This window comes from Notamacropus eugenii, chromosome 1, assembly GCF_028372415.1.
Source record: "Notamacropus eugenii isolate mMacEug1 chromosome 1, mMacEug1.pri_v2, whole genome shotgun sequence".
NCBI lineage: Eukaryota > Metazoa > Chordata > Mammalia > Diprotodontia > Macropodidae > Notamacropus > Notamacropus eugenii.
In genome coordinates this window covers 695,748,839-695,772,305 of record NC_092872.1, presented here as the reverse complement: position 1 = coordinate 695,772,305, position 23,467 = coordinate 695,748,839, and the positions used below count along the sequence as shown (strand labels likewise).

Genomic DNA, 23,467 nt, shown 5'->3' with positions numbered 1-23,467 from the left:
GTGCCACCTAGCTGCCCACAAATGATTGTGGAAAGAAAAATTTCATTAATTACTCAAATAGAGTAGTTAAAAGTTTATAAACAGGTATCATAAGCCCCCAAGGGAGGGTGTGAAATGAAGGGGATGAGGCAAAGAAAATGTTTTAGCAGAAGGGAACATTTTAGCCTCCATTTAAGAAGCTTGGAAATTAGGTGACATATCTACCAAGGCTGCTTAAGAACAGCTCCCACAAGGTAATAATGCTCAGAACTGTCTCTTGCTGATTATTTCTAGACTAATCTTTTCCCTACGTGTCCTGGTTCTTCACCTGCAAATAAATCATTTTTGCCCTAGCAACATCATAAGTAGCATAAGTAGTACTTTCCACTGCATTACACCATAGTGACAAGAAGGAGTCCTGGGTTCTGGTCCCATGACGGCCAAGTTAACAGCCACTTTGTGCCTTAACCTCCTCCTTGGTAGAATAAAGTGATCTGAAGTCTGGGGCAGTTTCACCATTCTACAGAGCACATGGAAACTGAGCCCAGAGAAGACGAGTTTACAGGATAGCCCAGGCTACAGTCATGCAAGGACATACTCCTTGTATATAGTTCTAAAGATCAAGGGGTACAAGTTACACAAAGAGGAGGAGCCATTACAACTTTCTAATGATCAGATGGGTCCAGCAGTGGCTGTCTTGCTCAATAGTGAATTCCTATTCACTGAAGATACTCAGCCTAAGGCTGGCTGACCATCTATCAGACACGATATAGAAGGACATTTTCTTCTATTTTTCCTCTTAAGTCTTAAAGCAGTAAAAAAAAAAAATGTGAAGGAACCATTTTTTGCTGAAAAAAAAAAAAAGGAATAAATTTAAAATGTTAATGGAACCAGCACTTGGTGATCCATTCCCTCCCACTGAGAAAACAGCAAAGGAGTGGAGGGGAGGGAGGAAGTAAGATAATACCAATTATTTTGTATCTTTTGCATGATTTTTCAAAGAATTCAGAGTTCACTTGGCACCTACAACCTCAAGAAGGGATGAAGGTGAGTTAGAAGAGATAATTAGCCCAGTGACCTATCACAGCTCAGTTTTACCTTCCCCTCCAGAACAGACATTGCTGGTAACCCCAGGAAGGAAGAAAAGTAGGAGTCAAAGTTTTTGTGAATGAAGACCAATTACCCCCCATGGCACAGCCTCTGAAGCAAGGCTCTCCATCACTATCATTTGACTATACTGAAGCACTGGTCATGGAAACATGGTTCTACATCAAGTGGATATGGGCGAAAGAGTCACAAAAATGGCATTTCTACAAAGCTGCTTAGGGAAGGGGGCTGGAGCAGAAGAAACTTCATGGCTGTAAGGAAAAATGTTAGTTGAAAAGGGGAGAGAGATTGTGGAAGACCAAGCTACTGAGCCAGAAGTGCTCTGAGAATTTTGTTTTTTGCTCTGGTCAAAGTGGGGATCTGTGAATCCAGGAGGTGCTGGAAATAAAAAAACGTATCTAGCTACAATTGTCAACCTTGTGGATCATATGGGAAGGAGCAAGTTGACTGTTACCTGGAGTAAGGTCAAAAGTACAGTATACACTGTCTTACAAAACGAAAGGAACTCAGCTAATGGGGCAGAGATATCTGGAAGACCATACAGACCCAAAAGTTCAATAAGCAAAGGAAGTACTTTAATTTGTTTAGTACTTAAGGTCAAGAAAGGGAGCTAAGTCATTTTCTACACAAGAAAAGTGACGATCATATGAAAAAGCTGGTGTAGTGGAAAGAATATTGGACTTGGAGTTGACCTAAGTTCCAGGCCTAGGTCTTCTGCCCTGCATGGACACGACCCTATTCAACTTGAGCCTCAGGCCACTCCTGCAAAATGGCTAATATGTAATATAGAGTGGGTCACTGACAGATATAAGATGGAAATGTCAATGAAGATCCCCAGTTTTTCAGAGAAAGAAAACTGTTGGGACCTAACCCATCAAGATTAATAAAATACTTCAAATCAGAAAGAAATCACCTCAACCATAAAACGCCAAGGTAAAGGAGTCTCACATTAAGTGCCTTTGTACTTAAGCTGAGAAAGTCACAGTCAAGAAAGATTTGAAGGGGAAAGCACCAATGTCAAGAGAGAACAAATGACCGACATGGAGTTGGTCTGACCGCCATGCAGGACAAAAAAGAAAATATACAAGGAACTTACTCTCATGACAACAAGGGACAGCAAAGAAAGGCTGATGAAGCATGAATGGGGCCAAGCATAGTCATGAGCAGAATCTTGAGTGAAGAAGCTTGGCTGTTGAATAAGAGGGTGTATTTGGACTGGAATCCTACAGCACAAACTCCTACTTCACCTCTTCAGGACTAGACTGTGGCTGTTTTTCAAGTTAAGCTTGACAGCAGGTCTCCTGACCCTTAAGGTGATATGAAAACCATAGGCAAGGAAGAAATAAAGCTAAGCAACGCATACCACTTGGCTCTTAGGGGACCTTTGCAGCACAGTTGAAGAACCACGTTTGTGGACTTGACAGATGATCCTAATTAGGATGACTGACATCAAGACTACCAAGGATCTCCAAGTTTGAAACATGGGATTAAACTTCTAAAAATGACAAGTACATCCAGGGAAAAATAAAGAGCCTCAGTGGGAGGAAGATGTGATGTGAGCTTTTTAAAAGCAGAGACTGTCTTTCCCCACGTTCTGTACAGATCAGGGTACATGGTGGGCGCTTGGGAAATGTTAACCACCACACAATACAGAAAACACAACAGAGTGACAACGAATCCCAAGCAGGGAACTGGAAGTGGTGCCCAAAGTTCTCATTTCCCTCCTCCTCAACCGCCTGATGCGTTAAAGAATAATAGACATTTCCCCCACTAGAGTGTGCTCAGATTATACCCATATTCCCTTCATTACCAGGCGTAAGACAATAGGATGAGTCAAAGAGAAATGTTTACGTAACACATATGTTATCTACAGCTAATGAGAATGGAGGTACTTGCTTGTGCTGCTTGGCCTGGCAATGACTTTCAAAGATTCTGAACAAGGCATTAATGAGCTCAGTCAAAGTTTGAAAAGCAGACACAAGGAAAAGAGGAATTCTCCCTTTGGCATTAGGCAGAGGTCTAACTCAGAAGAATGATAAAGGCAAAGGCATTAACCATCAAAAGTCCTCCCACAGAAGGGTGGCTGCTGCTGTCACTGGAGATGACCTTGACAAGAAGGTTGGTGCACAGTGCTCGAGTCAATGGCAGGACAACTTGTCACTCACTGATGGAACTATCCTCTGAGACTTCTCATTGACAGCAAGGGACTTTCTGATTAGTCTGCTCTACTTTCTCATCGATGTCAGACTATATGCTATGACCACCTCTACTTTCTGGGATCTTGTACATTTCTGATTCATGCTGGATTTTCAAGATTCCTGTAATCTGGTGGCTTGGATCTTTAACTACCTCCAGGGCCTCTTTCATCCCAAGGTTTGTGACTTCTCTGAAAGAGTGGGTGTTAGGAACAAAGAGAACAAGAGACAGAAATGCTTCTTGGGATTCAGCACTTTGGACCTGGAGGGAATTCATTAACATGAACACATTCTTCTCCCCCAGCAAACTTCACAGGAATTCAGTAATCGACATGTCCCTCAAAATCCAAGTCGTTTTGTGGGCTCTTTTCCATATGCTGGAGCAGGCCCTGACTTCCCAGGAACACAGCATGCCATCTGAGGGCAGAGAAGAAAACAAAAGCCTGGCAGCTTTGCCAGTGGCAGCTGGAGAACAGCTTGAAATAAGTCTGGGGATGACAAAACCCTATCAAGCCAGGAACTGAGTTCTTACACAGCTCAAACGAAACTAGCTGTCTAGAGCACATGTTAATCCATTATTATTTATTAGCTGTACAGCAGTATAATTCACCTTCCCAGCTTCCAAACCCCCATTACATATTTTATTACAGTTCTCATGTTGGCCTTCTAAAATAATGAAAAATATCACACAGTACAGCGAAGTACAAAAATGCATCAACCTAGAGTCTGATAGCTATACTTATAGCCTTTCTTAAAAGCGATACATAGAAGAAAAATTTGTTTGAAATCAGCAAGACTCTATAAAAAGCTTACATTTTTAACATGACAGTCCATATACAAGCATCATTTGTTTTGAAAGTTGTGTTTGTTTCACATTATTGTTTCTTTTTAAGATCCAAAATTTAAATTACTGACCTAGCGAAATTTCCTGGCCCAGGTTTTCCAAGGGCTACCATGACCCACTTAAAACCGCTGTTTTTGCCTTACAGAGGATTTGTAAAACACAAAAAGAGCAAAGAAAATGTAGATGTGAAATCATAACAGTTAATTATACAAGGTTCCAACGCCAGTTCCATGTGCTCGGAATAAAAAACGTTCCACGTGGACTCCCATTATTCAGCAAGCAATAGTCTGGGTACCTTCTTCTACGTGATTGTGATCCATTAATTTTTTTCCAACATTTACATACTATTGAGTCTGTTGTAACTTAATTTGTAAGTTAATTAAAATGCTGGGCTTCTTAAACTGCACTTCTTTCCAACCTCTTAATTAATGGAAAAGATTAAAATGTAAAAAAAAAAAAAAACAAACAAAAACCAGGTATTTACAAGCTCGACCATAACAGATGCTTTGCTAAGAAAGCAGCAAAGTGTTCAGGACAGAAATCAATCATTGCATGCCGTATTACTGGTGTGCAGCTAACTCCAAGCCATAGGGAGTCAGGGAAAAGCAAAAATAAAAATGGTTTAAAAGTCTAGGACCCTCCCAAGTCTGCATTTACAATTAAAAGCTCTTCTAGGAAGGGGCTGTAGAGCTTTGGGAAACCTTGGTGGCAATTCCGGAGTGGTTCACCATAAGGGCTTCAGGGAAGGGCTCCAATGTCTCCCTGGCCACATGTAAACGCGGTCCTTGGACCGTCACTGCCGTGTGGACCTCAGATTTCATCGTCAACCCCCTCAAGGACTCAGTGTGTGTTCTAACGTTCCATGATCTGCAGTGCTAACATCAACAGCAAGTTCTAGTTAAATCACATTTTCTACCATCATCTTTGAAGTTTAAGTTCCCAGTATGTTTGGTAAAATGGTCTAAAATGATGCATTTCCCAAAGCCAAAAAAACAAAAGAAAAAGAAAAAAGTAAGATTGAGCCGTTTAAACACAGCCCAGGCCAGTTTGGTGGCAGAGCCTTCCTCCATCACCGGTCCATCATGCTTAGAATCATCTCTGGAGTGAGATCTCCGTTGGGAGCTTCCACCACAGCAGACTGGGGTTCTTCTTCTTCACCTTCTGCTGCTTCAGCATCAGGTTCTTTTTTGACTTCCACTATAATGTTTTCAATTGCACCAGTGTTCTGGTCTTCAACCTGAATGATTGCTGTAGCTAATGAGGAGAATGGGGAGAAACACAAAAAACAAATGTCAAAATCCCCTAAAGAAAATATTCCGTTCCTTTCTCTTGTTAAATATAATCACAGAAGGGGAAGAGACTTTAAAGGTGATCTCTACTGGCCTCTTCTTGAACCAGTATCCCCTGAATAAAAGAACTCTAGTGAGTGGGCCCTCACTACTTCAGGAGGCAGCCCCTTATGCTTTAGGAGGTATCTGTTAGAAAGCTGTTTTTTACTTTACACTAAGTCTACACATGACCCTCACTAATTCTCCATTCTGTTCTGTGAGGCCAAACAGAACAGTCCCACATATAAGAGTCCTTCAAATAGCTCAAGAGGTCTTGTGCTCCCTCTCAAGCCTAGTCTTTTCCAGTCAAACAACCCCAGTTCTTTCAACTCCAATAGATTTTCATATGGCATCATTTTCAACCTCTTTATATTGAGGTTCCTAATTAGGATGCTTTAACAGTGGAATACAAATGTCCTGATAGCACAGTTCAGAAGAGACACAACAAAGGGTCACTATGAGTCTATAATGTCCAGAGTGGCTCTGTACAGTTAAAATCATGTCAACTCTAAATAAATGTGGCTGTAGAGAGAACACACAGAACATGCCCTAGTTAGTACAACATGAACTTCTTCCATTATTTGGCAAGTAGAGGCTGGGTACCTCGTTCTACTAAAATGTGACCCATTACTCTCTTTCTTTCTAATACTTATTACATACTAGTGACTATTAGTATCTCTGGAAACAAACTGTTATACCCCAGAAAGCAGCAAAAATAGGCTCCCTATTTCAATATCTGCTTAATTAAAATGCTTTTTAAAAAACACATCCCAGTTTAAATCAATCAACAAGTATTTATTAATATAAAGCAGATGCAAAGAGAATCAGGACAGGAACTGGAACTGTGGTTTCAGTGACAAAGGAAATTCTCAGGTGAGGAAAAGTCACTCTACCAATGCAGGCTGACACCTTCTTTGCAACTTAAGGGTCTTCAGAGACTTGTCCAAGGCCCTGAGAAATTGAGTGACTTGTGCCCAGGATTGCATAAAGTCAGCATATGTCAAAGGTGGGACCTAAAGCCATGGTTTCGGGATCTTAGGCCAGCTGCCCATTTAGGATGCCACAGCTGCCTAGATAAAGGAACAAATACAAAATATTTATGCACAAGATTATTTGGGAGAGAGGGCAGCAAGCAGTTGGGAGCACGTTGGGGGGGCAGGGAGGGCCCTTGGGAGAAGGAGGAGGATCAGGAAAAGCAAAATGCTGATAACCACCCACAAACACTTTTCCTGAATGTTAAAATTCTTAGTTTGTTTTGGCAACCAAGTCTGTTTCATAGCTGGCAATGGAGGTGAAGCCATTTGAAAGAAAATTCCACCTACTGAGGCAGGACTGAAAATCTGTTTTCCTGGCTTTCCATGTTATACAGAGCAGCTGCTACAGCATTCTTAGAACCCCCTAAAAGCCAGGCTTTTATTCATACTTTACAGGGAGAGATGGGGTAGTTCCATTTTACAATTAGCCACCTACTTCACCACTATCACATAAGAGACATGAAAAATTCCCTCACAATAAGGGTTCAAATATAGGCTAGACAATCACAATACAGAGATAGTCTGAGATGATAACAGGTCCAATGCAGAGTTTTACACAGGGTGCACAGAGAACATTCTTGTGTGGAAGGTCAGGGGGGGAAGTGGTAAAGGCAGTGATCTTAAGTACAAATCCTGCTGTTTCCCTGAAGAACTGATCCGTGTGGCTTAAAAGAGGTTTTCCAGAAGTTAAAAGAAGACTACACAAATGAAAATGATGGAAACCATTGCACATCTGCTCTGTGCTCTTCTATCATCCCGTACGCTGCAGACTTTCACAAGTGTGAAAAGCAGCCAGGGCTCTCACAACAATCAAGGTATTACCTCTGAAACCATTCAGAGCACAATTTGACATGGAAGAAGGCTCCCCTTAAGAAAATTTCAGAGACATCCTAAGAAAAAAAAAGGAGGGGGAGGACTGCTTATTCCCTGTGTCTTCAAAAGAATGAATGTAACAACTTATCTGGCTAATTTAAGGGGTTCTTAGGCCAATTTTGCATGCATCGTTATTCCCAAAGACTGTACGTATACACACATACACGGAAATGATCATCTAAATAGATGCACAGAATTACAACCTACACATCCTTCTTGCTTGAATCCTACATGTAAAGCCAAGACCACGCCTTCTCTTGCCCACCTTGCCAACATTTTACTATCAAACTCTTGTGACAGAGAAAGATCCTATGCAGAGTGGAAACATGATTTGACTTGTCTTGACTTAATTCCCATCCTATGTAATAGCACAAAATGTTCTTCAGAATAGGACGATGGGGTTAAAAGCTGTCTAGAGGTGGGGGCATCATTTTTATGGTAAATGAGTTTAAAAAAAAAAAAACAAAAACCAGCCCCCAAACAGCTGCTGCCACAGCAGGGTAATGGCCAGTCTGTGTGTCTAGGCTGGGAGCCCCCAGTTCCTGCTGCCTGAGTCAGGGGCAGTAACTCACGCTGAGCTTGCTTGGGCTGGCTGGCCTTGCCTGGTGGCCTCCCTCTTCGCTTTTTGGCCGGTGGTGGGGCTGGAGTCACAGGCTGCACTTCTGGTTCAGCTTCAATTTCAACGGCAGTTTCTTCCTCATCCTCATTGTCATCCAGGTCTGGTTCAGCATTTTCTTCTTGAAAAATTGTGGGGTGCAGAAGGGAGAAGGGATTGGAAGAGTGAGAAAGTGGAAAAATATTTATATGAACTATCTTTCTGCACCTTCGGAGTACGTGCATGTGTAACACTATTGTTGGGTTTTTGCTAATATCATCAAGGCAGACTCCTTTGTACCTGAACCTGGAAATTCATTTTAATTCTATGTTGCTAAAGTTTTTTTAAAGCCAGATGGGAGGGAGACAGAAGGTCCAGACACAGAAAAGCATACAATTAAAGTACCACTGGCTGCCAGACTTATCTGATCTCATAGAACTGGAGAGTGGAAAGGGACCTTAGAGAATATTCAGTCCTATACCTTCATGGTATGGATAACGGAGAACAGTAAGCTGGCTTTCTGAACAGCTTGAGGAGGTAAGATGGGTACCAGCAACTGAAGCCACTTTCCTGGATCAGAGGGCCATTGTTACTTGAATGTGACAATTCACATATACAGTCTGAATTTCCCCACACAATTTCTTTAAAAAGAAACCAAAAAAACCACTTAAAATGCCTAGATAACATACTTGTATGGCTCTCATACAGCATACCATTACATATGTAATTATTATGGTGCAGTGGACATTTTTGTACGCCAATCTGAAAACTTCATACATAGCCCTGGAGTAAAGCCACTCTTCTTAAGTATGGACATAATTGGTATTAGCAAGCACCATACTGCACTAAATATTTAATGTGGTAGAGAGGAATCTGGCCTAGGGGGAGCCAGGAGGCAAAGCTCTTACCACTGTCAGACGACTCCTCTTTTTTAGAGCGCATCTTTCTTTTCCTCCCACGCTTGCCTTTCTTGGTTTCACCTCCATTTTCTCCATCTATACCATCTAGACCAGTACAATTGTCGGCATGCCTTGCCATAGTGTTCTAAACAAAAGGAAGAAAACACAAGCATTTAACTAACGCAATAGTCCACAAAGCAAGATCTTCATTCTTTTCAAACAAAATGCAAAGAAGAGTCAGAATAGTCTCTTTACTTTCATAAAAAAAGGGGAAAACAACAGGCATGAAGGCACCCTGGATAAAGCCCTAACACTTGCTATGTCTAACCGCGGGTAAATCTCATCTGTAAAATGAAGATAACACTGGGACAGTTTACCTCACAGGGTGTTTTGAATAAAAAGAAAGTAGAGTGTAAACCTCAAGGTACTACAGAAATACTGGCTTAGATTATTTATAAAAAGAACCTCAGGTATTTTACATTAAGGATGTAGGCACATAAGTTCTAAATAAATCCAAATGATGCAAAAGGTAAAGTCTACTAATATGAAGTAGGGAAGAATTCACCATTACAGAAAATGTATTAGAAAAGGAAAATTCAGCACTTACCCGCCGTGTAAATGTTTTACCACACTTAGAACAGACAAAAGCAGCAGGGACAAAGTTGGGGTCATGATAGCGTTTGAAATGCATATCCAGGAGCTGTTTCTGGCGGAAGGTCTTGTCACAGTGACTGCAGGCATAGGGCTTCTCTCCAGTATGCGTTCGTTTGTGCATTATCATGTGCCGTTCCTGAGAATGTAAGAAAATGGTCTCAGAAAGCACTGCCTGCTACTGAAATAAAGTATCTGACAGACCTCCTAAAGTTAAGTTCTCAATATTACTGAGCATTCCTGGTTAACATTTAATGAGGAAATAAAGGAGGTTTCTTTTAAGTTATGTTCTTCAGTTTTCAAAACTGATTCATTCAAAAATTCCTGAAGACATATACAGGTCAAAGATTCCTCACGGCACTAGAGATCATTTGAATAATACGAAGTGCCAAGATGACTCAAGTTTTCCTCTGTCACATAACATTCCAATTTTCCATTTCCTTCCCCCCAAATTCCTATCCCTTTTCTAAACTTTTCTTCCAATTCTGCACTTGTTCCCACATAAATTGCTTAAGCAGTCCTTTATGTGGTCAAAGACTGTTTTGATACATCCTACCCCCTCCTGTGTCATACAAATAGGACCATTAAGTACACATGAGCAAGAGGAGGCAGTAAGTGCTTTCTCACCCTCCTGGAAAGCCCTCAAAGATTACCTGTCTGCATGCATAGTCACACTGGTCACACTTGAAACGCTTCTCATTTTTGTGGGATTTCTGATGCTGAATGAGGGCATACCGCTCGTGAAACACAGCATCACAGTAACGACATTTCTTGCCCTGCTCGATATAGGAATGCTGCTTTCGCAAATGGACACCTGAAAGAATGCCAATATATAGTTTGATGCATAAAATAAAAAGCAAATGAACTCTATTCTAGTGAATACTTTATCCCCACACTAAAGGCATATCTTTAGCTAGCTGACTTTAACTCACATTTATAAAATAGCAGCCCACATGTGCTGTGCTTTAAGATTCACAAGGCACATTCCTCACAACAAGTGAGTGAGCAAGCAATCCTTTCTACTTACAGGGTAAGGGCGCTGAGGCTCAGGTAGAAGAAGCTGTCTGAAGATAAATCCTCCGGAGGAACCAACTCATGTGAGAACCATTTCACTCAAACCTCATTTAACACTATTTTTTAATCTTTCTAAGGCATCCCTCACATAATTATGTATTATAACGGTGTTTGTTACTCCTTAACTGGAGCCCATACCTTACCTAAACTTTCCCTTTCCCTAATACCTCAGCGCTGCTGAAGTAATTCATCAAATAGAATTTGTTGGTGAATTGTACTCAGGGGTAAAACCTCTTAGATTGAGTGCTACTTTCCATGGTCTACAATAGCTGGAATTTTAGCCTAGCTCTCCCCTTTGCATAACACCATCTCTTGTGCTTTGTTTTCTGGTGGACTTTCTTCTTTGGGTGGTGCACTTTCAAGTAATTATTACAGAATGTAAGCAATTTGAGGGCAGGAAGGAATCAAAGTTTATACTTATTCTTTTCTACAGTGTCCAAACATGATGCCTCATAAATTATTCAATATCTGTTCTTTATGGTTTTTTTTAAAGATAACATTGAACTAAAATGCCATGTGGCACAATTCACAGCTTGGAGCTCTGAGTCAGTATTAGTTCCTGGGTTGACAGTCTCACCCTCTGCAGGCTTGTTCTTATCTGTAAATGGGACTAAACAGCACGTGTACTCTATAACCTCACAGGCCTGGGAGGATCAAGTGAGATAATACATGTAAATGTTATTTCTAGCTTGAAAGTTCTAGATTATTATTAAAGTTCCTTTCCAATATCACAATTTTATACAATCACATCACATTACTGCCTTTTCTTCAGCAGGGTATCAGTTTAGATTTCAGCTCCACTTTTCTAGTCTTCATTAGCAAGTTCATTTATTTTATGAGCAAAAAAAGAAGTCTCCACTCAAAAAAAAAGGCCTATGCTATGTCACGAGAAGACAGGTTTATCCTCTACCTCAATTAAAGGACATGTGAAAATACTAAATTGGACAGCGTCTAAGAAAGAGTTTTCAATTAATTCTATAAAAATGTATTTAACACAAACCCTAGTAAACAAATTGTCTAACTTTGCACAAGTACTTGTCTGAACAACACACATTAAGTATGAGCAACACTACCTCTCTTCAGACTCAGCAAATTTTCTACTGTGAAGAATAAATTGACATAATATGCCATGACAAGGCTCATAAGAAGGGCTGAATTCAGTTGTGACAAATATTTCACAGGACCTGACTCTTAACTGGGAAATGGTCTGAAAAAAATGTACTTTTTCTTCTTTTGCTATGCCCAGCTCTGGCCATGTCACTCTTCCGTACAGAAATCTTAAAGGGTTTCTTTACCTTCTGAGTCAGATTTAAATTTCTATCTGGCACTTAATGCTTTCCACAATCTGGCACTAACCTAGCTCTTTGAGTCTAACTTAATATTATTCCTGGACCTATACTCTTAAGTGTCAGTTTTCTCTCAGTTCCCAAGCATAACGTTTACACTGCTTCCGTGTTGTCTCCTATGCCCAGAATGCCTCGTTTCTTTGCTGGAATTTGTCCCCATCCTTTAAAACCTAACTCAAATAACAATTCCTCCAGAGGCACCAGCCTGTGTGAGAACCCTCAAATCTCAGTGAATACTTTGCTTTGTATCTTTCTAAGGCATCCCTCATACAACATATACAATAATTGCATGTTTGTTACTAACTGGATTATAAACTTGAGAGCCATTACCTTACCTAAACTTTGCATCTCCCTAGTACCTAACACATAGTGCTCTGCTAAAATAATTCCATCAAATGGTTTCTGTTGGTGAACTGTTTTCAGGGGTAAAAACCCTTTAGCCTGAATGCTACTGTTCTTGGAGAAATAACAGAAATGGCCACAAAGCCATTACTTTCTGTCAAACCCAGGCATGCGCACAAACACCAGTTTGTAGGTCTGCACCAGCTGGCTCATCCACTCTAATGACTCCATTCTAATGCTCATGTTTTCACACACCCTTCAAGGAGGACCTCTGATTAATAAGCAGCTAAACAACTTACCCAAATCACTTTTTCTGGCTATGACAGTGTCACAATGTGGACAGTGAAATTTGGCCACATTCTCCGTGTGCTTCTGTAAGATGTGCATTTTCATTGTGCCACTCTGGGTAAACCGTGCATGACAAATATAACATTCATACGGCTTTTCACCTTAAGAAGAAACACAGTTGAACACGTTTGTTATATAACTCTGACTTAAGATGGGTCTAAATAATCAAAGCTTCATAAACCACATAACAATTAAGAAAATCTATTTCAGCAAGCTATTGTCTAGATTTACATCAGCCTTCCCAAGACTCTGAAGAGTCTAGCAGAACTCTCAGATCAACTGTCAGTTACTAAGACTCTTTTTTTCTTTTTCTAGCAACTGTTAGAGAATTTAAAAGTTTAAAATTTTTTGTTTTCTGACCTTACAGAGATACTGGTGCTTATTAGAGGAGAAAAGGAACATGAGAAGCATAACAGCCTAGAAGTTTTCCATAAATTAGCAAATTGATTAAAAAACTCAACTTCAGATACACAAACCTCATCTTTCAAACAAGAATTCCACCTGGAGAGCTCAGCTATTCTCTACAAAGTCCTAGGAAGACAATCCACTGAAGGGTTATATAAGCAGAACAAAAAGTTTATCAGACTTTTCCATACTGGAAAGTCTTTGAGTATAACACCAGTGGAAGATTGCTTTCCAAGGACCAGATTCTTCACCGTTAGTAAGCTGGTCACCGGGGGATGAATCCTTTAGCCATGGCAGCACACAAATCAAAGAAAACACAAAATAGTTCTCAGTCCCAGGTGGCCAATTCTGCTTCCGCAGGTAAAGGTGTAGGAGAGTAGGAGAAAGGCAGAGTGGCAGAGATGTCAGTGTTAAGAATCAGATACAGCCATCTATAAACACTAACCTGGCCTGTTGGTAAAGCAGAGATTCTTGTTCAATGACCAAAGAGCAAATATAGTGTGGGGGGAACTCAAACACATCAGTCACTGTCTTCTTGCTCTAAAGGCATCAGAAAGGTACTGCTCAAGGGAAGAAAGTCCCAAGACCTCCTTGGAGGGACAAAGTAGCTGGCCAAGGGAAGGCAATGAGAAATATGATTTCATGGGATATCGGGTTGTCTGCTGCTGCAGTACTCATGGCAGTTATTTGCAAAAAGACTATTAAATGAATGCAGTGGCTAAGTCAGTATCAGCCACAGAAGATGAAGAGGAAAAGAAATGAGGAATTGCTAAGACTCTCCAAATTAAAGCATGTATTTGATACTTGCTGACTCTTAGTGCAAAGGTGGATATGGGCAAGGTGAAAATTATGTTAGAAAATGCATTTCTAGAATAAAGAATAAGAAAGGTCTAAGACTTATTGACCACACAGAAGCCTCACAGCCATATATCATAAATACTTTCAAGAACTGGAAGGCAGCAGACACGGTTGGCGCAGGATAGCATGCCCCTTTCCTTAATTCCCACAGAGCGACTATATTTTGAGGCAGAGACACTCATTACTAATGAGGGCATTGTTCCTGAACCCCCAGTATGTATACAATCGAAACAAAGAGCCAGAGTAATACAAAGCTAGAAGACTAAAAATAGTAAGATGCGGTGTATAATACATGACTATTTGAACAAGTTATTGAGGTTATAGAAATAGATACTGGAAGGATGTTGAACACAATGATGCACGGAGGGATTGTTGTTCCTGTATAGCTGGAGAAGCCAAAAGCCTTTCAAATGGTGATGGATCTTATCTAGGAGTCTGTTCTGAGGCTTGAGGCAAGGTAGCACAATGCCATCCCCAAAGAGGAGCATCTGGAAGAACTCAACACTCTATGAGGAATCTCTCCTTCAGCTTTGGATTCTGTGCTGGATCTCCTCTATGACAGTGGCAAATACCTGTGGGGGACCATACATCTCCCTGTTTGGCGCTCTGCCTGATATTAATGAGTAGAAAGTTATCAAGGCCCAACTTTTGAATACTAATATTTTAACAGTGTTGTTGAATGGTTAAAAGTCATGGAACGTTATGGTTTCCAAAGAAGTAAAAATAAGTACCATTCAGAAAAGCGTGGTGGATAAGAGGAGGTTTTAGCACTTAAACAATAAGGAACTAAAAAGGAAAACTGAAGTAAAAGATGTCTGAGAAAGGAATGAGTGAAAAAGATGATGAGTTGATCATTTGGCAAGCTTGAAGGATAACTGGTAGACAACCCACCATGTGTCCGCTGGGATCCTAGAAACGTCAGAAAGAAACAACTTCACAAACACATTCGGTGAACCTGCTATGGCTAACTGATGGGGAGGATCTGCAGCAGACTTACAGAGGATGGGTAGGCAATCTGAATGGGATGTGATCTGCCTTGTTGCTGAGTGACCCACATGACTGAGATTACAGATCAATCTGAATTTTAAAAATAATGAAACCAGACTTTGCCACACGTGTTCATTACATGCCAGTTAGTTGTCCATTCAGAAACAAGTGGGTCAAGAATTCCCAGATAGATGATCTACTAAAACAAAGCCAACATCTGAAAAAAAGCAGTTTGAGTCTAATCATAAAAAGCAGCATACCAGAATGAGTTCTCATGTGTCTTTTCAGCTTGTACGTGTCCCTGCTGGCGTAACTGCACAAGCTACACTGGAATGGGCGCTCTCCAGTGTGAGAGCGAATGTGACGTTTCAACTTGCTGACCTGCAGCAAAGAAGCATCAAGTTATCAGCCTTCTCAGATACAAATGGCAATTTTAGCAGAGCTTAAGCACAAAAGCTCAGTTTTAATGACATTAAAGACAAACTCCAAAGTTCTAAATGACCACCATCTACTGTTTCCCCATGTTCTGACTATCCCTTGTCTTGTGATGATGCCTCTTCTAACCTAGTGAGCATGGTCATGCCTAAAACTAGAGCCTACGTGTAGGTCTTGTGTCCTCTCCACTTTCTTCAGAATTCATTTATTTCCATGGTTGCAATGACCAAGTGTGTAGGGTTAACTCTCTACCTCTAATTCCTGTGGCCATCCTCTTGCCCACTCACTAACAGTCATTTTTATTTTTGCTCACATGACTGTCATCTATCTGCCCCACCTTCAACATTATTAGACAAACTTCAAAGCAGGCATTATGGAGGGTCTACTCCTTTAGTCACCCCAACTATGTGCACAACTTTACACGTGACAGCTGAACATTTATCAGTCAAGGAACTGCACCCTCCCCTACCCAACTGTCACTCCCCATTGCAGCTAAATTGTACACTGTGACAAAAACAACTGGGGTGGTGGGAAAGGTTCAGAATTTATTTTACAACCCTCTCTACCCCACTCCCACTAAATTCCAGTGATTACTCAGTGTTTATACATAATCAAGAATTGATTATTGGCAAATCTTAAATTAAGTGTTCAACATAAGAAACTGTGTTCAACGCTAGCATTGAAGAGATGTGTTCTATGGAAAAGATGACTGAAAAATGTAACCTTTACCTCAACACTAGCATAATCACACATGGAACACTTGAAGGGTTTCTCATGGGTGTGTTTATAGCGTCGATGCCGCACTAATTCTCCACTGGTTACAAAGGCCATGTCGCAATCTGGGCACTTATGAGGACGAGTACCTTAAAAGGAAAGAATGCAAACAAGTCAACCCTGTTTTCCTGTTTTCATTTACTAAGAACCTACCACCGTTAGAACACTGTGCTAGGCCCTGCAGGAGATCTAATGTTTACAAAAGACATGTCCCCTGTCCTTGAGAAATTCAGTCTAGTAGCTGTACAGAGATCATGCATATACAATGCATGATAAATATATGAAAAATATTACAAGGCAAGATTGCTATCATGAGGCCCGAGGTTGGGGAGGCCTTTGTGGAGGTGATGATGTGAGCCAGGATTTCACAGAAGGTAACTGATCTCGGGGAAACTGGGAGGGGAAAGGACTTGTCCAAGGTCATACAAGTCACGAGCATCTGTGCTCCAACCCTGGTATCACACTAACTCACTTCATCTTTAAAAGATGAAGACTCCAACAGGCTAGAGAAGATTGATGACACTCACCACTATCAGATCAAAGCCTTTGTAAAGTGCTTTGTAAACCTGAAAGTACTACATGATTCTGGACCAGTACTACTAAGAACCACTATGCTGGTGGGTCACACTAGGGAGCAAGCCAGCATCATCAGGTGAATGTGATGGCATCAAGACAGTTAACATCCAGTACTCCTGTTTCAACTCCTTAACAGCCTTGCCAGATGAACTGCTTGTTTTCTGGTGATCTGCCTCTTCTAACACAAAAACAACATGCAGCAGGTTTCTAGTTGATCACAGTTTGACTGTCCATTTTTGACCTATATCATAGGATTCTACATTTGGAAAGTAGCATAGACTTTTCATGGGCTAAAGGGAGAGGGTGGGAGCTACTGGTTATTCTCTTTTAAGATCCAGTCAACAGTTTCACACCCTCCTGAGGTTGCGGATAATTGTACATACTTGCTGCTACTTAGCCTATTTCTTCTAGATTCAAGAATACCAATTTTTAAATCTGCAATATTGTAGCTAGGTGGCTCAGTGGGGTCTGTAGTCAGGATCTGACTTCAGACAACTCCTAGCTGTGTGATCCTGAGCATACTTCAACTTGCACATCTGTAAAATGGGGTACTGTAATACCACCACCTCCTTCCCAGGGTTGCTGTGAGGTTCAAGGAAGATATCTGCATAAAACTACTTTAGCACAGTTGACCCTAGACAACTCCTTGATGTTCACTTTCCTACTCTATGAGAAGAGGGTTGTACTAAATGTCCTAGTGTCTTTTCCAGCTATAAATCCGATATCCAAAGATGGATGAGGCCATTACCTGGGCACAGAGGTGACCCTTGGTGCCAGAAAGGATAGCACCAATGGATGGCTTTCACGGGATGATGGCAATTTAGTTCAAAGCAGCCTCAGGGCACAGCTCATCCAGTCTAATCGGGGATGGCTGGTGAACTTCCCATGGTCACACAAATACATAAGTTCTAAGAGATCAGCGTCAGTGCCTCTAACCTAATGCTTTATTTATATCTTATAAAATCTATTGCACCCAATGTTCTGCTGATTTGTAGAAGCACGGTGGAGTTGAAGTCCCAAGACTGCTGAGGGAGTACACAGTTCACATTGACTACAAGGCTCTTTCCTGGTTCTTCATCTTAACATTAAGTTGAAGAGGGAGAATGCAAGGCTACACTTCTCCTGCCTCCAAGTCCAGGCTCTTCTCAATGCTGTGCCTGGCCTCCATCCACCAGAAAGACTATCCAAAACAGTCGTCCACAAGAAATTTCTTATAAAACATCATCTGTACACCCCATACTTTCTGTTCTAAAAAGGAGGCCCCTTGTAGCCCTCCCCCCATTCCATCCCTTTGCCCTATAGCACCTGTGTGAGTATTTAGGTGGTTCCTCAGCAAGGTGACTGTGCGGAAAGCTCTGCCACAGAGATGGCACTTATGTGGTCTTTCATCAGTATGACTTTTCATGTGTCGATCCAAATTTGAACGTCGTGGACATGTATAACTGCACAGCTCACACTGGAATGTCTTTTTTACACCTGTATACAAGGAAAGGATTTTAGCCAAAGCTTTAATGTCCCTGGATTGTTCCATGGATTTCTAGATTAACTTGCCTCTGGATCTCTAAATTTCATTGGCCTTTCTAGGTAAATCTTACCTGAATTTCTACCTTCAAGCTCACTGCTATTCTAGCCACACATTAAAACCCAAAGTATTTAATGTGAGGAAAAATAACCTAAGAATTTACTTTCAGCCTGATTAATAAGAGTTTTACCTACAACAAATCAAAACTAGATTCACTCATACACAATGTTGTTTAGGCTCTGTTCTACCTCTGTTGTGGGCAGTCTCACTTTACCTTTCTTCTTGATTTTGGTTGGCTTTGGAGGCTTCATGTTACCAACAACCTTCTCAGCATTGACTTCTGATAACAAGCCCTCTTGCTGCTCTTCCTCAAAGTCATACACAGAAACGTCCACGTCTTTGCCCTCCTCCGTGTAACGCAGTTTGCTCTTTTTGGTTTTTTTTGTCTTTTTGGCAGGTGGCTGATAGTCTGGGTCTTTCTGCCAATTGGGATCTTCCTGGGGCTGCAGCTCCCCCTGCTCTAATGTCTCAACCTCACCATTGGCACCTACTTTTACCACCTGGAAACCTTCAGGCAAAGGTAACGTGTGACAAATCATGGGCTCGCCTTCGGGCAGGCCTTCTTTAGAGACCTCATTCTCGTAAGCCCCCTGCAGTTCTTCTACAGAAGTGGTAGCCACAGGCACCGTTACTGGTACAGGGACCTGAACAAGCTGAAGCTCCCCAAGGTTTATAGGTTGTTCTTCCATATTAACAACTTGAAGTGTTATTATCTGTGTGTCATCCACAGTAGCATCAGCTTCCTGAGGTACTGCACCCTCCATGACTTCAGTCTTCATCTGAAGTAGGGTAGGGTCCAGCTGTTCCATCATAACCATCTGGACACTGCTGTTGACCTCCTGAACCACTTCACTCCCATCCGCCTGCGTCTGCGATATATGGCAAGCATCCTCATCCTGGCCCCCTTCCCGGCGTCTCTGATACGTTTTTCTCTCTTTTCCTTTGATGAAGGTTTCAGACTCCTCCATGACTGCTTCAACTGCCTCACCTTCCATCTTCCTTCCCTTTATAAAAAAAAAAAAAAAAAAAATATATATATATATATATATATATATATATAATGATTAAAAAAAATAGATTGCTTGCAGTCAGCTCAAGGACAAACGAGAAGCATAGCACAAATAAGAAAACTGAAGCAATGGGAAAAATTCTGTTCTGTTCTGCCCAATAAAAAGCACTTACATAAAAACTGTGTATTAGTAATTTTTAAAAGTTTTTAAAATTAGTGATCAAAAACATTTTACTGATGTCATTTATTTTTAACTAACAATTATTTCTAAAAAAATACCAGCCTCTCTACACTGGGAAGTGAACAATTATCACCGTCACCCAAAATGCCTATATATATAACATTCTGTTCTAGTGGTGGGGGAAAAAACAGTAACAAATGTAAAGCACAGTTCCAGGAATATTGTACTTTAGACTCCAATTGGTTGGTGGCACAAAGGGCATATTGAGTTAAATCCTCTATGGAGGATTTATAGAAAGGCACGGACAAAATTATTGCACTGGATGAGGTGGTATAGACAGGTAGCAATTAGAGCATATTTGGAGTAATCACGTATCCCCTGAAATATTATTACAGAATATCAATCTTTTTTTTAGCTCATTTATACCATTTCTTATTTATTAAGATCTATAGAAGGATTTCTTCTATTACTATAATTTTGTCCTTTCTACAATATATTTTCTAAAGATGTGATTATTTAAAATTAATGATCATTAAAATAACTTTACATATATTAAATTAGAAAAGAAATGAGTAGCCAGCCAGTCCACCAACACATTATGTACCAGGTAAAGGAATTTAAAAGATTTTGTGATTTGTGAATATGCTAAACAAACAAGGTAATATTTCTCTACTATGTCCACAAGAATCATAGACTTTTGAGGTGGAAGGGACCTTAGAGGTTATATCAAGTCTAACTTTCTTGTTTTACAGATGAGGAAACAGATCCAGAATAACTGACAGTCCAGAGTGACAGATACAGCCTTCCAAACAAGGTCTTCCTTCTAGTATCCCTTTAGTTTAAGATCTCTTCTCTCCTTTATTCAATCAAATAATTAGGCCAAAACCCTTCACCCAAAATGATGTTTTTAAGGATCTTTCTTCAGAGGAAAAAATGTTTCAGGTGTAATTTCAATTGCAACATTGTATTTCCACAAACTTTATATACAGATCAAAAGAACATTACTTAAACAAGCACTGAGAAGCTGTGGGGAGCACTGCATGCACAGCAGGTCTCAGAGGTAGAAAGATCCTTCCCTGCTCAAGTCCTACTTCTGATACATCCTAGGTGTGACTCAGGCAACTCTCCAGGACCACAAGCTGGAGAGCCAATGCCAACCTGATCCTAACCAGGTGCTCCTGACACCAATAAAATAGCATATAAGTCTAGTTGTTTTTTTTTTTTTTAAATACTGATTTGTGAAAACTATTATAAATAGTTAACTACCAAAAAAGTCACAATTGCAAAAATTAGTGGTTGGGTACACCTGCATGCAAAACAATTGTTTCATTTGTGGATATAACAAGCATATATAAAAAGCTGAGTAGAATTCCTATATATCTTCTTCTCTTGGGGATTTCAGATGGCTCTACCATTAGCAAAGCTGTTATTCCCTTGTTTGTGCTTTATTCTGTTTCCATCAAGAGGAAAAAGGAAGAATTTTTGTGCTGTTTTAAAAACTAGTCCAATGTGAAAAATTCCAACGTTTGCTCAGGCCTCAAATCCAGTCACATCTACAGAGCATTCAGAGCCCTCTCATTCCAATCTTACCCCGCACTATTTCTCCCACTTTATTTTCTATTGCTCCCTAAAAACCATTTCCTGTCCAGCCTACTTGGTTTTTCTCATGATGTTCTGTAGAAGCCAGGCCCAGCCGTGTTTCACGGATGCTGAAGTTTCTCCTCCTGCCTTCGTGTCTTTTGACTTTGCTGGTTTACGTCCTCCTGATCCTTCAGCTCAAGCCCATTATCTTACAGGAAGACTTTTTTTATCCCTCTTTCATCCCTCCTCCTTGTTAAACTTCTATTATATTTATCTTCTAAACCACTCGATTTAATGCATAATTATTTTCCAGTTGTCCCAAGTTATCCTCCCAGCTAGACTGCGCTTTTTTCCCAATTAAGAGAGAAAAATGAAAACAAAAGACAGATTAAAATGAGAGTATGGTCACCAAATAAGTTGAATTAAAGACAAACTTATGAAGAATGGATCTTTGAAAAGAACACTGAAGTAATACTGCTATATGAGTCTACAGAAAAACATTCTAGTTTCCTCTCAGGTACAATCAGGTAAAACTGACTTTCTGTTCCCATTTGCCCCCCCCCCCCCCCCCCCCCAATTTAATTTGTCCTTCCTGGTACTCCTCCCACCCCTTCATTCCTTTTGGCCAGTAGCCAGAAGCCTCCAAATACCACTGATTAGGTGACCCACCCATCCCCCCAGCTCTCCCTCCTTTTGGCAGAAAATGACATCTAAAAAAAAACTAACTCAAAGAGAAGAATCAACCCCAATTTTCCAAGACCTCAGGGAAAAGGATTTTACAAACCTTCCTCAGTAACCCGTTCCAATATTTAATTCATTGTTAGGAAAATTCTTCAAAAATATTCTGAGACTGCAATTTTACCCATTCCTTCTTATTCTGGCTTTATTGTAGATAGAGACAAAGCATATCTATCAAGAAAGAAAAACAGCCAAGAGTGAAATATTTGTATGGTGTTATTGTCGGACAAGTATACTTAAATACCCACCCTATCAGGAAAAAAAATTAGTTTTAGTTGAAATAAAGCAAAGCAAAGCCAACCTTGACAAATGACTTAAGACAAAACACTGTAGAACATCAAACTACAAATGAACAATATTCTGCAGTGTAGTCACAGACGTTGAAGGGGGCCTCTGAAGTTACCCAACCCAACCTCTTTAATTTCCAGATGAGGAAATGGAAGACAAAGTGAAGTATCTTGCCCAAAGTCACATAAGGAAAAAGAGCCAGAGGTGAATCTGAAGCCAGGTTTCTCCACTATACCTCGCTGAGAATCTATAGGAAGTGGTGAAGCTCCTTTTCTTCAAGAACAAAGATCTCACAAATACTCACATAGGCCATAATCGGTTCATTTACTAGTATTTTGTGAGGCATTGCGGGCTAGTGAGAAAACAACAGACCTATAGTCAGGTAGACTAGTTTGAATCCTGCCTTAGACACTTACACTACTCAGTCTGTTTCTTCATCTGTAAAATGGGAATAACATCTACTTCACAGGGTTGTTGTGATAATAAAATGAGATAATATATGAAGCATTCTTTAAGCCTTCAAATTATCATTAGTTCTTCAATTATATATGTTATATATTTAATAACACAAAAATTACTTAAAGGGATGATAAATCAGTAAGAAGTGATACAGATGCCCAAAAAACCAGAAGAAAACCAGTTTAGGAGACACAAAGATAATTTGTTACCTTTTAAATTTAATATTTTTAAAAAACAAAATGTACACAACAGAAGTTCAGTTTCATAAACAAGCCTCCTTTTTGTTCACTGTATATACTAGAATGCTTGGATTTTTACATAATTATTGAGTTCATAATAAAAAAGAAAAACATCGAGCAAAATTTCAAATCTACAGGAATCCATCCCTGGGCCTTGGTTTCCTGATACAATTCCAAGACCAAAGAATGAGAGCTAAGAAATCCCTCAGATCATTTAGTCCCAACACTTCATTTTACAGACAAAGAAACTGAAGACTAGGATTGACTGAGTTCCTTGCCTAAGGCCAACTAGATGCAACTAAAGCAGGATTTGAACCCAGGTCTTATGACCTGAAAGTCCATCTTTCCATGTTGCTTGCTGCCTTGTGACAGGATGCAAGAGCCTGCGATAGAAGGCAAAGGCCACTAGTTATAAGACTTGGGTTCAAATCCAGGAGCTGCTCTTTGCAACCCACATGACCAAGGCCCTCAGCTGTTCTAAAAGAAGAGGCTGTGCTGTCCAGCTGAGGCTCCCATGACTAGCTGTCCTTTTTAGCTTTAACATTCTTTGACTCAAATTTCAAACCACCAAGAAGGCACAGAGACTCCTTTGATAAAAGCAGCAACATTAACCTTCTGCCTAGAAACAGTTACAGCTAGTGATGTCGCTGACACACAGACACAACTAGTGGAGACACTTCAAGGTTAGTATGAGAGCTCATATTTGCTCTACCATCACCAACTAATTCCTAGGGTACCTT

General features: G+C 40.4%; 1 protein-coding gene across 3 annotated transcripts in view; it reads right to left on the bottom strand.

Moving 5' to 3' along the window:
• Window positions 1-3,848: 3,848 nt before the first annotated feature.
• CTCF (CCCTC-binding factor) overlaps window positions 3,849-23,467 on the bottom strand; it is a 42,828-nt gene continuing 23,209 nt past the window's right edge. The window contains exons 3-13 of one of the 3 annotated variants that reach the window (XM_072636064.1): window positions 21,788-21,912; window positions 18,447-19,236; window positions 17,956-18,126; window positions 16,030-16,163; window positions 15,126-15,246; window positions 12,567-12,716; window positions 10,159-10,319; window positions 9,462-9,644; window positions 8,864-8,999; window positions 7,933-8,094; window positions 3,849-5,379 (exon numbers count right to left, since the gene is read on the bottom strand). In XM_072636064.1, the coding sequence (XP_072492165.1) occupies window positions 5,195-5,379; window positions 7,933-8,094; window positions 8,864-8,999; window positions 9,462-9,644; window positions 10,159-10,319; window positions 12,567-12,716; window positions 15,126-15,246; window positions 16,030-16,163; window positions 17,956-18,126; window positions 18,447-19,227 (2,184 nt within the window). In that variant the 5' untranslated portion in view covers window positions 19,228-19,236; window positions 21,788-21,912 and the 3' untranslated portion in view covers window positions 3,849-5,194. Of the gene's footprint in view, window positions 5,380-7,932; window positions 8,098-8,863; window positions 9,000-9,461; window positions 9,645-10,158; window positions 10,320-12,566; window positions 12,717-15,125; window positions 15,247-16,029; window positions 16,164-17,955; window positions 18,127-18,446; window positions 19,237-21,787; window positions 21,913-23,467 lie in introns of all 3 variants that reach the window. The other 2 variants (XM_072636062.1, XM_072636063.1) reach the window with 2 other exon arrangements.